The 16043-nt window shown below is 40.4% G+C and overlaps 1 protein-coding gene across 46 annotated transcripts in view; it reads left to right on the top strand.

The window, feature by feature from the left end:
* DOCK9 (dedicator of cytokinesis 9) overlaps nucleotides 1-13643 on the top strand; it is a 269565-nt gene extending 255922 nt beyond the window's left edge. For 45 of the 46 annotated variants that reach the window (XM_070579155.1, XM_070579148.1, XM_070579130.1 and 42 more), the window contains 5 exons: nucleotides 1354-1564; nucleotides 6882-7072; nucleotides 9869-9969; nucleotides 10103-10241; nucleotides 12372-13643. In XM_070579155.1, the coding sequence (XP_070435256.1) occupies nucleotides 1354-1564; nucleotides 6882-7072; nucleotides 9869-9969; nucleotides 10103-10241; nucleotides 12372-12494 (765 nt within the window). In that variant the 3' untranslated portion in view covers nucleotides 12495-13643. Of the gene's footprint in view, nucleotides 1-1353; nucleotides 1565-6881; nucleotides 7073-9868; nucleotides 9970-10102; nucleotides 10242-11282 lie in introns of all 46 variants that reach the window. The other variant, XM_070579126.1, reaches the window with a different exon arrangement.
* Nucleotides 13644-16043: the final 2400 nt, after the last annotated feature.

The raw sequence follows: 16043 nt of genomic DNA, 5'->3' as shown, positions 1-16043 counted from the left end.
CTGCTGATACATACATAGAACTTTGAAAATGAAGACTGGGGAAAAAACCACTGAAAACTAGGCAAGAATGTTCATGTCCACTGCTTTTAAATTGTTTCTGCTAAAGAAAATTAATAGGTTGGATACAATTATAATGATTAGCCAGAGGGTTTTTCTAAATAGAAAAATAACTTATGACGTTATGTATTATCTTAACTTACAAAGTTTAAGGCACTTTCATTTTTCTTCATAACATCTCTGTTAAGAGATCAGTGGTGCGTCATTATTTGAGACCAGTAAAACCATTTTGGCTTCGTTGGTTGGCCTGCCCTGAGTCCAGTGCAATCTGCAAATTCTCTGCACAGTCATTACTTTCGTGTCCCCTTATATTGCTCTGGAACTTTAGATAGAATTAGTATATACAAAATTGATTTGTCTCCCTAAAACTTTTGGTTTTGTATGGAAAAGCCCTGTGTTTAGTTCTCTAACATGTAACAGAAGTTAGAGCACTACTAATCCTAGTTTTTAAAGCGTTTATGTGCTGAGTTATTCAGGAACTAAGCTTATGGTTAATTATTCTGTACCTGTATTAAATTTATCTACATCTGTTTATATCTAATCTAATCTATCTACAGATTAATTATAATTTGGGGACCTAGATTTTAACCATTATTATTAAAATAAACATTTTTCTCTCTAAGCCAATTATATAAAAGTGCAGCTTAGGAAACAATCAGAGAGATCCAGACGAGGAGTCGTTCTACAAGAAAACTAGCATGATGTCTTCAAAAAATTCAGTTTCATGAAAAAAAATAGTGAGGAATTGTAGATTAAACAAGACTAAAGAGACATATCAGCTAATGTAAAATGTGATCACTGATTAGATTCTGTTTCAAACACAAATAGCTATAAGTAACATTCTGGGGACATTTGAGAAATTTTAACATAGACTGGGTATTGGGTGATATTAGGGAATTAGTGTTAATTTTGTTAGGTACAACAGTGTATTGTGGTTATGAGGAGAATGTTCTCATTTTTAGCACACATGTTCCTGATGTTCACATGTTCCTCGTGGTCAGCCACATGGCTGAAGTGTCATGATGTGTACCACTTACTTTGAAATGGTTCAGCTAAAAAAAATGTCTATACATGTATTTATACAGACACATATGTATATGTGTGTGTATATTTGAAACAATCATAGCAACGTATTAGCAATTTTTTCTAAGTTGTGGGTTTGTGAGTATTTGTTTTACTATTTTTTTCCAACTTTCCTGAGTTTTTCCAAAACTTTTACCAATAAAAAGGGGAAAAACACAGCGTAGGTATGCTTTGAAATAGCACTAATCTTCCATTTTGTTCATTCATTTGAAGGTCAACCCTAAGGATCTGGATTCCAAGTATGCGTATATCCAGGTGACTCATGTGATCCCATTCTTTGATGAAAAAGAGTTGCAAGAAAGGAAAACAGAGTTTGAAAGATCTCATAACATTCGCCGCTTCATGTTTGAGATGCCCTTCACTCAGACTGGGAAAAGGCAGGGTGGGGTCGAGGAGCAGTGCAAACGGCGCACCATATTGACAGGTACGGTTTCTCGGTACCTGTCTTTGAGAATCCCATCCAGACAGGTGCCTGGACACCACGATAAAGAGCTTTCCAAAGGGATCCAGAAGCTTAGTTAACTTTCCCCACTTATCCATTTCAGTTTAATGTTTATCTAATGCTTACTTTTGAATACTCATGACATTTTTCTTTTTATCTGTTTGCATTTTTTTCTTCCACCAGATCAGAAGTTCATTTCCAATGTAAGGTCCCTTACCGTTTTTATAATCTGATGAAAACAGTGGGCCCTTATCTCAGAATGCTTTTGCACATAATTTCAGGTGATTTACAGTCTCTTCTAAAACCCACGTGGACCCCTCTCTAGGCCCGTGGCCCCCAGGTCAAAAGCCCCTGCACCCGAGTCCTGTGCGTACTTCACGGGAAGAGACCCCTTATGTATCTGTCGCAGAGGTCCCAGCACAGACCTGCTCGGAGATTTTAGGCGGAGTGAATAAATGGGACATGAGGCTGGATCCCTCCCACCTCATTGCTGAGAATGGTTAGCCAGCCTCAGCCTGAATACCTCCAGTACCAGGAAGCTCAGTGCATTCAGAGGCCACCCAGACAGCTGTTGAAGTTTTAATTGATCCTTTGGCACTGTTTAGCCATCGATAACTCGTTCTCAGAAATGTATTTTGCATCATTTCCCAGTTCCTGACAAGTACAGTCGTCTTGGGAGTGATTTTTATCTTCTTTGGGGGAGCTTGACCCATCCACTCTTAGGGTCAGCAACATGGCTGGGGTAACCTAAAATAAAACACTTTCTTGACTTTAAAAAAACCGGTGGAGAGGCCTGTTCAGAATGCCAGGTGTGTCTGTATCCACTGCTTAGGCAAGTTTTTCAAAGAGGGGCCATAGTTAAGTCAAGCCAGGAAAGCACCTCCTGCTGGACTAGAAGTCAATGTTGTCAAGTGTTCCATCTGGGCGCTAAGATGGAGCATCAGAGTAACAAATGAAAGGAACACTGCTAAGATGCTGCATTTCAAGTGAGGCTCCGCTCTCACCGTTGAATCGTGCACTTTAAATGGATGAATCGTGTGGTATGTGATTGCTATCTCAGTAAAGCTGTTACCAAAGAAAGAATATGGCTCATTATAAAATAGCTCAGAACAGCATTTTGCAGAGGAATTCTTTACCCTTCCTATGAGGGAACTGAGATAAAAGTTAAAATGTTTTAAAAACCTGCATTCTTAAAGAAAGAGTCCCTGCTCCTGCTTTTAGAATAATAAGATAACATGTTAAGCACAAACAATACTGTCCCTCCCCCATATGTAAATGAATTGTTTTTCTAATGGACACAGTAACAAATTCTTCTTGTTAATAAGCAAGACAACTACATTTCTAAGTGGAGTCATTTTGGGAGAATTATCAGCTTACAATGTTTGTCTCTGTAGCTGTGATAACTTTGATTCCTTAAATCAGAGCTTATCAAAGGCTGTTCCTGGACCAGCAGCATCAGCATCACCTGAGAACCTGTTAGAAATGCAGATTCTCGGGCCGCACCCAGACCTGCTGAATCAGACACTCTGAGGGTGAGGCCAGGCTAGTTGTGTTTAACCAAGCCCTCCAGGTGTCTGATGCCGCTCAAGTTTAAGAACTGTTGCTTTAAATAAACCTAGTTCACTGATGAGTCAGGGCCGGGGGTTTTTATTACGATTGTTTTGCTCTGGTAGCACACTGATTCATACAGTTACCAGAGGGTGTTTTCCCTGGCAAGATTTCCTTCAAGGTTATAGTTTACCATTTTTTTCATAGAAATACTATAGATTAGATAAAGGATGTAAGCAAAGCTCTGAACCTGCCAGAACAGAGAGGACAAAGAGTAACTCCCCTTCAGAGAGAGGCAAAGGAGACACGTGTGGTTGACTCAGGAAGTAACCACCTTGCACAGCTGTGGGCAGTGCAGAGCCTGGGCCTGGGGTCCTGCAGACCTGGGTCTCATCCTCACTGTGTGACTTTGGGCAGGTCACTTAACCTCTCTGTGCCTTAGTTTCCTCATCTGTAAAATGAGTTATACTATCCATCTTGTGGTAAAAGAATTTTGTGAATTTTACCCAGGAAGGGAAAGAAAGTACCTCATTTTGCTAGATCTCACCCACCATCAGGCTCCTTGCCTTTTCTGGTTGATGAAGAGCAAGAGGGGACTATAGTGCAACAAAACATGCAAAAATGGCTGCCATTACTGCCCTAAAAGATCTCAAAATATCAAACGGATGGTTACTGAGCAGCATAAAGATTTAGAAAAGAGTTAGAAAAATGCTACTAAAGACATGTAAACTTCGTGTCAACGTTTAGTTAAAGACACACAGACCAGGATTGTTCTGAAGACTTTGAGCTTGAGAGTTTTCCCTTCTGTTCTTACTCTTTTAGGTTCTTCTCCCATTGCTTTGCTTCAGGCCTGAGCTTTGGTCTTCCAAGTTGTAGGGACGCCCCGGCCCTCCCTGCCCTCTGAACCTGGCAAAGGCTCACTTTCCTGGATAGTTCGGTCGGTTGGCTGCAATTGTGATCATTTGAAAAACCTAATGATCACTCTCCAGGCCCCTTCGGTGTACACTCCTGAGCCTGCCTCCCAACATGATCCCCTCCTTTTCTTCCTTCATGGAACTCCTGCCATGGAGCTTCTTCCCAATCACCATTCCAGAGTCTTCCAAATCACGCCCAGACTCGGACTCAGGTTGGAAATATTCTCCTGCCCTTCGCCTTATGTTCAGTCTAACCAGACCGTCCAGTCACCCACACTTCTCAGCTGTCTCTTCCTCTCTCTCCTTCCTAAAGGGCTGCAGATCATGAATGTGGGCCATTTATTAGTAACGTGATGGCTCGCTCAGTCCGTCACCTAATTTTCCACCTTCCAGACCAGTTTGCTCTTTCATTTAGTCTTTTGGGTGGTAATACATTCATTAATTCAGCAAAATATATTGAACACAGGTAGTGTTCCAACTTGGCATACTGACAAAACCAAGCTCTGGCTTGAGCAGCTTAGATCCTAGTGGGAGGAGACAGATGATAAACTGTAAACATAGTGGGTAAATACACCTGTGTTGGAAGGAATACATATTGTGGACAAGAGCAAAATGAGATTGGAAATGAGAAGTTAAGAAAGGAGGGAAATGAGAGGTGCTGTTTAAATAGGGTGGCTGGGGTAGACCTCACTGAGGAGATGATGTTTGGGTCCAGACTTGAAGGAGATGAGGGGGAGGGTCTTGCAAATGTCTGGTGGGAGAAGAGCTGTTGGGGCAAAGGCTGGCACTGGGGATGTCTGTGTCCATGCATTCAGGGGACCAGGGGATGACCAGCAGGCTGGTGTGACTGGAGCCCAGTGAGCCTGAGGCAGAGGAGAAGAGGTGGGTCCAGCAAGGAAGGCAGGAGGCCAGCTGGTGGGGGAGTCCCAGATCACATGGACCTGGTAGGCTCAGGGACAGATTCTGAGTTTCTGTATCATTATACCTCTTCTTTGCCGCTTTAAGTCTCCAGTTACCATCACAAGAAGCAGTGACTCAGGACTTTTGCAGTGAATGAAATCAGTGTAATCTATGGACACCTCACAAACATCGTTGGAGATGGTTTTTCTCCCTGAAATGATGGTGCTACTGCACCATGGCACACAAACACTGTGACTAGTCATATGTGTTTTGACATGACTGTTAGCCTCATGAAACATTTCCACAGGTACTTCCTTCTTAGAAATGGGAATGTTATAGCACTCCTCTATAAAGCACATCAGTCTATCACATCCTGGTACACCTCTGGTTGGAGAACCACTTCCCTGTCTCCTTGGCTGGTAAGGAGCAATGCCTAGCTCTTGTCACACTATCAAAGGAGCTTTCAATTCAAAGAGGATTTATCCATCCCAGTGCTGTCACTTAAAAACTGTGTGTCTGCAAGGAACGCAAAAGAAATAGGAGGCCCAGACCCTTGGCTTTAGATTGATAAAACACGTAGAAACTAGAACAGGCGTGTGAGTGTGTGATAAATGAGGTTGCATAGAGTTGAACACCTTCTCCTGCTTTGTCCAGACTTTGGGGGGCCCATTGGAACTCTGTGATCTATGGGGAGCTGGCCATGTTTTCTCATTTTTGCTAAGTCCTTTCTGAGTAAACCCTCCCCAGCCCCTTACTAAATAGTAACAAATCCAAACACAACACTCCCATCTTATTTTTGCTTGTTAAAAAATAGAATAAGCTTTTAGGTATCTATCTATATGTCTATTAGTAAAAATATGTTAAATGAGAATATTATAGATATTTATATAACATAAAGCATGGAAATATGAAACAGACTCAAATTAAAATTCATCTGTTCATTTGTAAACTTAACTCTTTGGTGTTGGTATGTTCAGGTATCAAATTATGCTAGATGAAAATAACATTGATTTTTTTGGATAAAAAACTATCTAAGGGGGCCAGCCCCATGGCCAAGTGGTTAAGTTCACGTGCTCCGCTTCAGTGGCCTGGGGTTTTGCCAGTTTGCATCCTGGACATGGACATAGCACCGCTCATCAGGCCACGCTGCCGCAGCATCCCACATGCCACAACTAGAAGGACCCACAACTAAAATATACAACTATGTACTGGAGGGATTTGGGGAGAAGAAAAAAACGATTGGCCTCAGTTGTTAGCTCAGGTGCCAATCTTTAAAAAAAAAAAAACTAAGAAAAAGTAAATGTTTTTACTTACATTGTTTACTCATTTAAGTTTCAAAATATCTTCTTATTAGTATTACTCCAACAGTTTGTGATTATGTGGTTCATAAAATACTTTGCTTGGAAATATATTTTTACTTGTTATTTTTCATTGGTTTCTCTGATTTCTACAGACATAAGCATGTGATTCAGAGTTGTTCCTTGGAGAAAAATGAATTGTCTCAAGCATATTTTTATGAACTATTTTCTGACTTAATCTGTATGTGATATCTCAAAACTGTTTAGTCTTTTTTATATTTTCAAAGCCATCTTATACCTACTTTTAAGCTCATTCAGATCTCACAACTTCAAGGAAGGCAGGGCATTCATGGATGAGAATACTGAGCAGGGAGTGATAAAGTGATTTCTTCAAAGACACACTTCTCACATTAAAGCTTAACAAGGACCTAACTCTCCTGACTTTGTATGATACAACCTGTCATTAAACATAAACAATGATAAAGGAAGAAAATAGTCTGTTTCCACAAAATACTGGCATATGACTTTGGCAGACTTTGGGTTTCTTATCTGTAAAACGGGAATAATAGTTACTTCTACCTCAATAATAGTAAAGATCATGCAAGCTATGGAATAATTCTGGCACTTGCTCCTCTGCAGCAATACACTGCTTCCCATATGTAAAGAAGCGGATCCCTGTCATGTACCAACACCACACCGACCTGAACCCCATTGAAGTGGCCATTGATGAGATGAGCAAGAAAGTGGCTGAGCTCCGGCAGCTGTGCTCTTCGGCCGAAGTGGACATGATCAAACTGCAGCTCAAACTCCAGGGCAGCGTGAGCGTTCAGGTGAGCCAAACCACGGAGCCACAGGGGAAAGGCTCCTTCGGACCTCGATAAACTTCAAGTCATTCACACCACCAGGGTCTAGTGTAGATCCCTGGCTTACCAGGCGATCCGCGTTACCTCCCCGCAGTGTCTGTGTGCAGTTTCTCCTGACATCAGAGCGGGCAGTAGCCTTAGAGCTCCCACCCCACCCCATCCCACCTACCAGAGCTGTCCTTCTTGCTAAGCCAACAGATAGGGCAGAGACAGCTCTCCATACTAACCTGTTTTTTGGTAATTTGGGGAATTCTAGGTGCCTAATTGGAAGCTTCAAGACTCTTCTAAACATAAAGAAATGGGGGTAGATACAGATTTTTTAAATAAAACTATTGTTTCTGGTTTCTATGAAAATTGTATCTGAAAAAATACCGTAAGTTTCACTCTCTTAAGGGTGTCTTTTGATTAACAGAAATTCTTCATTTTAATATAGCCCAATGAATCAATTTTTCCTCTACTCATAGCATTTTTGGTGTCCTCTTTAAGAAATCTTTCTTAAATCTGTTTCAAAGATGCTCTCCTATGTTCTCCTCCTTTGTTCAGCATTCCTTCCAATGTAGATCTGCAATCCGTCTGGAAGTGATTTTGTATGTGGTAGCAGATAGGGATCAAAATATATCTTTTTTTCCATATAGCTATGAAGTGTGCACCATTTATGGAAAAGATCATTCTTGATCTAAGTACTGATTATACAGATATGTTCAGTTTGTGAAAATTCATCAAGCTCTACACTTACATGTTCATTTCTGTTTGTATATTACACTTCAATAGTACGTTTTTTAAAAGGTTTCTTACTTACATGGTTTCCTGGGAAACTGGTAAATGTTAAATAACCTCCCTCTGGTGACTAGTATGCCTCTTGCTTTATTGACATTTCTAAGTGTATATGAATAACTCTAGCACTTGTTTTACGTGTGTGTGTATATATATATGTACACAGACGTGTGTGTGTGTGTATCGCCCTATCTCCAATTCTTTTCTCTTTCAAGAAGGGTGTGTTTATGAAAGTTACATGTAGATTGTAGTATATAGATTTTGGGATTTTCTTGGTTCATTTTGTGAAATCAGTTTTTGTCAACTTTTTATCAGGAGTTGTTGCCTAACATTTTTCTAAATGTCATTCACCATGAAAGTATTTGCAGATATTTTTAACATCTTCCCTTATGGCCCAAAAGACTTAGGTGCTAAAATAAGTTATCAAGTGAATATGATAAATATTCCAGTAATGTAAGTGGTTACATAACAGGGCCAGAGGCCACAGTTTTCTGCAGTTAAAAACAAAACCACTCAATAACATGGCCTGGAACATCATGCCTCTATCAAAAGGCCAGCGGAGGAGTGTGGATACCAGTAAAGGGTGGGGCTAGACAGGTTGAGCTTTCTAAAGGGCAAAATGTGCCCTGCCATTTGGTGGTGACCTTAGAGTTTTATAAATGCTCAGTCATCTTGGAAAGCAAAGAATCCCATAGTGAAATGAGGATATTAAGTTTATATGTGTTTTCCCACCAAGATAACAACAAAGTTGGAGCCAGGGGAAATTGATTTTATCATTTTATTTGTCTGTTTCTGTAGTTCTTTGACCAAGAGCCTCACTGGGGTTGCTGTTGTACAGGACAGAGCCATCAGGGTGCCTTCATGGCGCTGCACTCCAAGGTCTTGTTATCTTAGACCTTACAAAGTCTCATCAGCTCTCCTCTTTGCATCTTCTTAAAATTGAATATATTGTATCATTTTGGATAATTGGTCATTTGGGTCATCTTCAGGTTGTTAACATAGTTCCCCACACATATCCAGTGTGATGACATATTCAGTCATCACACAAGATTAGCTAGTTGTTCCTGTTAGGGCCCACCTCTAACCACAATGGCCGTCTGTCTCCCCACCTCTGGTGTGAATTCTCACAGCTCGGTTCTCCTGCCATTACTGTACAAGTCCTGCACACCATGGAGCCCTTCCCCTTCACCAACAGTGACAGACAAGACAGACAGCCTCCCTGCTTACTTACCTTCCAAGCCCACCAGACCTCCCAGGAAAAATTAGGCAGTATCACATGGTCAAGGCCTTTCCCAAGCTGTCTCAGATGCCTGGAACTTTCTCCTCCCCATCCAGTGTGTCTAACCTTCTTTCTCTCCACATTCTCACATTTCCTAACTTACCCAACTTCAGAGAACTCTTCTTGGCTAATTGAAAGAGAGATGCAGGGTGCTGGTTCACTTGACACGTTGCTGAATGTCCCTAATCTTTGGCCTTCTAGCACACCTCACACTGTTGCTTCATTCGAGGACAGCAAACCAGTGTGGCCGTAGCTGCCTATACAGTTCCATGAGGTGAACAGTTGATTTTTTAAAACTGGTGTATTTCCCGTATTTTTCAGTTTTTCACTGAACTCACTAGATTGACCTCTTAGTCAGTATGGTGGAGCACAAATACCAATTGGAAGACTTGGGCTCCGATCTCAGGCATTTTGCTTACTGGCTGTTCAACTTTGAACAGGTCCTTAAATTTTCCAAGCATTGGTTCTTCCTACATAAAAGGAACCATCAACACAAGTGCCCTGAGAATGGCTGAGATGATAAAATCAAATGACATATAACAATATAAGCCTATTTCACACTTTCCTTTTTTGAGTTATAAGTTCCTGGAGGGCAGGGGTCATGACCAGCTCACTCAAACAGCATTTTTAGTATGTTCCAACTGAAACTAAATCAATGATAGTGGTAATTTTCTTCATAACATGATTTAAAATCTTTGTTCTTTATCTAGGTCAATGCTGGTCCACTAGCGTATGCCCGAGCTTTCTTAGATGACACAAACACAAAAAGGTATCCTGACAATAAAGTGAAGTTGCTTAAAGAAGTTTTCAGGTAAACCACACTGGAAACGTCCTTTTCTCTTCAAGGATTCATCATTTCTGTGCTCATTCAGTAGATACCACCAGTTGGACTTATTCATTGTCCTCTACATGCCTTTTTTTTTTTCATTCCCACACCATTTCAGGCAATTTGTGGAAGCTTGTGGTCAAGCCTTAGCAGTAAATGAACGGCTGATTAAAGAGGACCAGTTAGAGTATCAGGAAGAAATGAAGGCCAACTACAGGGAAATGGCAAAGGAGCTTTCTGAAATCATGCATGAGCAGGTAAGTGCCAGCCTGGAGTTCTTCTCATTTTTAGGGAGCATGCATCAGTTTGGGTCTCAAGTACACCGTATGGTGGCCTAAACCTTCCAACATCCTTCCAGAATTTAGGTATCTGAAGAATAATGTACATTGCTGCTACTATCTAACCACAGGTTACTTGGGGAACAGCTAACAAATTGCCCACCAGTTAGTATCTAACGTGACCAGAGGAGAGCAGCACCCACCTCTCTTCATTGCTCTTAGAGGTGGCTGCAGTTTATAAGCTTTGACCTTCCCCACCAATCTAGCTCAAAAAAATAAAACTCACATTAAAAGAAATACCCATACTCTTCCTAGAATTTCCTTTGTTCATCCAATCCTTTGAAAGAACAGGATTTACTAGCCTGATTTAAGGACTTAGCTGTTGCATTAAATAACTTTGCCCCCTGGAGGAGAAGACAAGCATTTCACCGAATTCCTTTCACATCTTCAGTGCCATCAGTGGGACTCCAAACAGCACATTTAAAAAATGTGCCATTTAAAAAAAATAGGCTTGTTCCATTTTTGACTATTTACAGCTAACCCATGGGTGCCCCAGTGGATTCTTCATGGCTGCTTCTATATTCCTTGTCATTACGGGCATCTTTCCTGATTACAAGGCTACTATCGCCTTCCTGTATGAATTCCTTTCAGTAGGATTACTGATGTGGGCTCAGTAGTCATCAGAAGGGACAGCTGCCCCGGGAACCAAGTGAATGTCAAAAAGCAGCTGCCACATTGTTGCTTTTTGAGGGGTCCATTCTCCATCAACCAGGGTGACTTCTTCCCGGTCGCAGTACCAGTCTTTATAATTAGTGTTGGCACCTTAAGAACACTTAACTATTTTTGTCTGTTCCCCTACATTATTGTCTTTCAGTCCTGCAAAATGGAAGCTAGGACCATTTGTGCCAGTTAGTATATAACATGATGATTTACTTAGGAAATGTCTGTTGCAGGAAACTAGCTTAAATGTCTAAGATTTAATTTGCTTGCTTTTTTTGTCCTCCATGCTAACACATTCAGATGGGATGGTAATGTCATTTTCTAATTTTGTTTTTCTGAACCTTGATAAACTGAGTCACATGAAGTTATTACTGAATTTGGACAACTGCAGACATTGGCATCATGATAATGCATGTTCAAAAGAAGGCAACCCTCTTCTGGGCATTTAGAAAAGTAGGGAAAAAATTGAAATGATTAAAGAAATAAATATGTGAGTAATTAAGCAGAAAGGAAGGGTCTCCTGGGAACAAGTTTTTAGAGAAAACTCAAGGTCTTTTTCTTGAGGTCTCCAGATTCCTGTAGGATGGAAAGCTTGATCAGTGAGTGCCAGCATTTGGCACTAGAAAAGATGAAAGTAGGAAAAAATTATGGGCTGAAAATTGTAAAGTAAACTCCCAAATTATGTGGACATTTAATGCAGTGCTGTGCTGTAAACTGCACTTTGAACTTTTCATTATCTCAACAACTATGAAGATTAAACTCCTTTGAACCCTTAAGCAGAAAGGGTCGTGGCTGGAATAGACCTGATTTTGCTTTGTCCAGGGGAGCCTCTGAGTGTATGTTGTTCTCAGTTTCGGCCTGGCAATAGGTCAAGTCTTGTGCTTAGAATTCTTCCCTGCATTACCTAGTATGAAAAGAGATTTTTTTTCAGGTCAGAGGGGCAGCCACTATCTCTTTCCCAGGATGGAAATCTGTAAGACCCTGAGAAAAGGAGCCAGGAGAGAAACACTGGTGCTCCAGATTCATTTTAAAAGATGTTTCCAAAGGACAAGGCTAGGTCATGTCCCCATCAAGTATGTGTAAGATAGACTTCAAGCCACCTTATAATCTGATGAGTCTAGAAGGCTCTTCATTCACTAACTTGTGAAGGAAACAAAACATATTGTTCTTGACTTTTCTCCTTTTAATCCTGATCTGAAAAAGGTCATTTCCTAGATGAGCTGACCCAATCCCTCTGCAAACTGCCAAAGCCAAGCTATCTGAGCGCACCGTCATTCACGGTCTCGGTGACCACTGGGTGATAAATTGTGTGTGACATGAAATGCACCATTTTGAGAAATGTTGTTCAGGGCGTTACACTTGGATAATGTTGTGTTTCTGTGCCTCGAGATTTGCCCCCTGGAGGAGAAGACGAGCGTTTTACCGAATTCCCTTCACATCTTCAATGCCATCAGTGGGACTCCAACAAGCACAATGGTTCATGGGATGACCAGCTCGTCCTCAGTTGTGTGATTTCACCTCATGGACCACCTGTGGGGACTTGCTTTGTCATTTACAAACTCAGGATGATTTCCAAAACTAATCACTGGGCCCGTGCAAGACACGGGGAAGACCGAGCACAAGAAGTCAAGGGGAATGGGAGAGAAAGGAAATAAAGAACTGTGTTATTTCTTAGCACATTTTCTAGAGGAGTCATAAGAGGGTGCACGTATTTTTTTAAATCTCGCTGGCAATATTCAAACTTTTCATTGTGTCTTAACAGAGGTGTGTGGTGGACACTCTTAAGCTGGAGTTAAATTTTATTCTTCCTTACAGAGTAGTATTAAACGGCCTAGAGAAAACAAGTGTTCTAGAATGTACATAGCAGGGACAGTAGCACTGAAATTGAGGCTGGGGTAACCTTTTGCCTCTAGGCTAAGCTGGAAAATCTTGAAAATATTTTTTTTTTTCCTGTGGCACATTCAGGTTGAATACAAGAATTATTTTTGTGACTAGTTTTTGATGACCCAAGGGAACTGACCATTGTAATTTTTGTACCAGTGAACCAGAAGGTTTAGTGCTTTTATACTCATTTACTTGCATTTAAAAAATATGAAAGCTTAAGAAACTATGTGAGCCTAAAACTAGTCAAGTTTAGAACCAAAGGCCTGTATTAATAAACACAACTATGCTCAAAATTTAAAAATAGTACAGTATATTGTTATGTACATAGAGTTTGTTAATACAGTCTCAGCATCCTGTATATACGTGTATTACATTTCTACATTTTTAATACTCACATCAGCTTCTGCATAAGTTTAATTGTGACAAATTTGTGCTGTACTTAGTATATGCAATACACTTTGCTGTTTTATTCTTGTACATAAAAAAGTGCAATATTGAGATGTATACAGTCTTTGCTATGTTAGGTTTATAAACTGTTTTAAAAATTTCATCCTTTTGCCAAAGTGGTGGAGTATGTAATTGGTAAATCATAAATCCTGTGGTGAATAGTGGTGTAATTTAAAGCTTTCACCATGTTATATTTTCTTTTGAGACATTAATTTAGTAATTTTATATTTGGAAAAATAAAAGTTTTTAATTTTATTTAACTAGAATCTCTGCCCTGCTGTAATTAAACATTCTGTACCACATCTGTATTAAAAATAACATTGCTGATTTTCCAGTAGTGAATACTGGGTATTTATTGTTTGACAGTCCTATGAGGGGCAGGATATTGAAATACTTGGGGGTGAGATAACGTGGTGTATGAAATTTGCTTTAAAATACTTGAGGGGAAAAAAAGAGAGAGTTGGTCGATTAAACAAGTTTGACAGAAGCTCCGGTTGGGTACATGAGGAATCTAAGTTTCCATGAGACAGATTTCACGACAGGTCTAGAAGCCAGATCTTCCAGAGGACTTGGATAAATGCTTTGTTGCGCTGTGGTCTGGCTCTGAATTCTACTGCAGTCATGCACCACATAACAACAACATTTCAGTCAGCGATAGATTGCATATATGACAGTGGTCCATGAGATTACAATGGAGCTGAAAAATTCCTATTGCCTAGTGTATCTGGAAGAAGACACCCAAAAGGTTCGTCCATGACTCCAAAGGATTTGCCAACGATGGAGAGATTGCAAAAATCAGCAAGGCTGTGGTTGAGATGGCAAACAGCTTTAACCTGGGTGTGGGTGTGGATGAGGACGACATTGAGGAGTTCCTAGAAGTGGTTCTTTAGGAATTGACTAATGAGGAGTTGTTGGAACTGGAACAAAAACGCATAGCTGAGGAAGAGGCAAGAGAATAAGAAACTATAGGAGAAGAAAAAGAACCCCCAAGAAATTCACAGCAAAGGGTTTAGCAGAAGTTTTTGCAGACCTCCATGAGTTCCTTAAAAAGTTTGAAAACACGGACACCCTGAACACCGAAAGTTTTCATTAACAGCAAGGAATGTTCATGATGCATTATCTGTTTACAAGCAAATCTAGGACGAAAAAAAGAAACCAAGCAAACCACAAGGGACATATTTCTGAAAAGAGTGACATCTCCCTAAGAGCCTCAGGCAGGTCCTTCAGGAGGTGTTCCAGAAGAAGGCACTGTTATCATAGGAGATGACAGCTCCACGCATGTTACTGCCCCTGAAGACCTTCCAGTGTGACACGATGTGGAGGTGGAACACAGTGATACTGATGATCCTGACCCTGTGTAGGCCTAGGCTAATGTGTGTTTGTGTCTTAGTTTTTAATAAAAAAGCTCAAAAAGTAAAAGACAAATAAAAAATTTCAAAACTAGAAAAAAATGTATAAAATAACTATATAAAGAAAGAAAATATTTTTGTACAGGTGTCCAACGTGTTTGTGTTTTAAATTGTGTTATTACAAAAGAGTCAAAGCTGGGGCCAGCCTGGTGGCGCAGCTGTTAAGTTCACATGCTCCCGTTCAGCAGCTCAGGGTTTGCCGGTTCAGATCCCAGGTACAGACCTACTCACCACTTGTCAAGCCATGCTGTGGCAGGCAGCCTACATATAAAGTAGAGGAAGATGGGCACGGATGTTAGCTCAGGGCCAATCTTCCTCAGCAAAGAGGAAGATTGACAGCAGATGTTAGCTCAGAGCTAATCTTCCTCAAGGAAAAATGAAGTCAAAGTTTTAAAAAATTAAAAAGTTAATAAAGTAAAAAAGTTACAGTAAGCTAAGGTTAATTTATTATTGAAGAGAGAAAAGTATTTTTGTAAGTTTAGTGTAGCCTAAGTGTACAGTGTTTATAAAGTCTACAGTAGTGTACAATAATGTATCCACAGTAAGGCAGTATTTTACAGATGGAGACAAGGTCATGAAGAAGAGATGGTGAAGCATCATGGTGGCTCACCAGAGTCTACAGCCCATTTGTTAGTCTATCCAGACTTAGGGCTTGAGAAAATTCTCTGTATAGGTTTGCCCTGAATCTCTCACATCCTCAGCCCAGTGTGATAAACCTTGACTCTAACATCAGCAGGGGTGGGTATAAGAGTTTGTCTCCTGTGTCACTGAGCTGTATTTCCTATTCATAAATGCCTCACTTAGAAGCCATAAAATTCAAGTTACCATGTAGTAAGATAAATATGTCTAGAAAAAGCTAACTTGCTATCAAATCATTAAACTTGGAGAGTACTTTGTACGGATGCCATGTCAGATAAGATTAAGCTTGGAAAGTGACCAAACCTCATTTATTACAACAGTGGAGAAAGGAGCCATCTCTAAGCTGAGGACATCTACTATTGACCCTGCAATGAAACATATTCATATCAATTAAAATCCTCATTTAGTATGTGTATAAAAGTTTAATTTCTGGGGCCTACCTGGTGGCATAGGGGTTAAGTTTGTGTGCTCCACTTCAGCAGCCCAGGGTTCATGATTTCTGATCCTGGGCACAGACCTACAAACCGTTTATCAAGCCATGCTGTGGTGGTGCCCCACGTACAAAATAGAGGAAGACTGGCACAGAGGTTAGCTCAGCAACAATCTTCCTCACATACACAAAAAAGTTTAATTTCTGTATAAAGTTACACATTAAAATAGTTTATTGGAGAAAATTATTTTC

Source organism: Equus przewalskii, chromosome 16 (genome assembly GCF_037783145.1).
Source record: "Equus przewalskii isolate Varuska chromosome 16, EquPr2, whole genome shotgun sequence".
Lineage (NCBI taxonomy): Eukaryota > Metazoa > Chordata > Mammalia > Perissodactyla > Equidae > Equus > Equus przewalskii.
The sequence above is the reverse complement of the archived record's forward strand: the minus strand, read 5'-3'. Positions and strand labels throughout refer to the sequence as shown.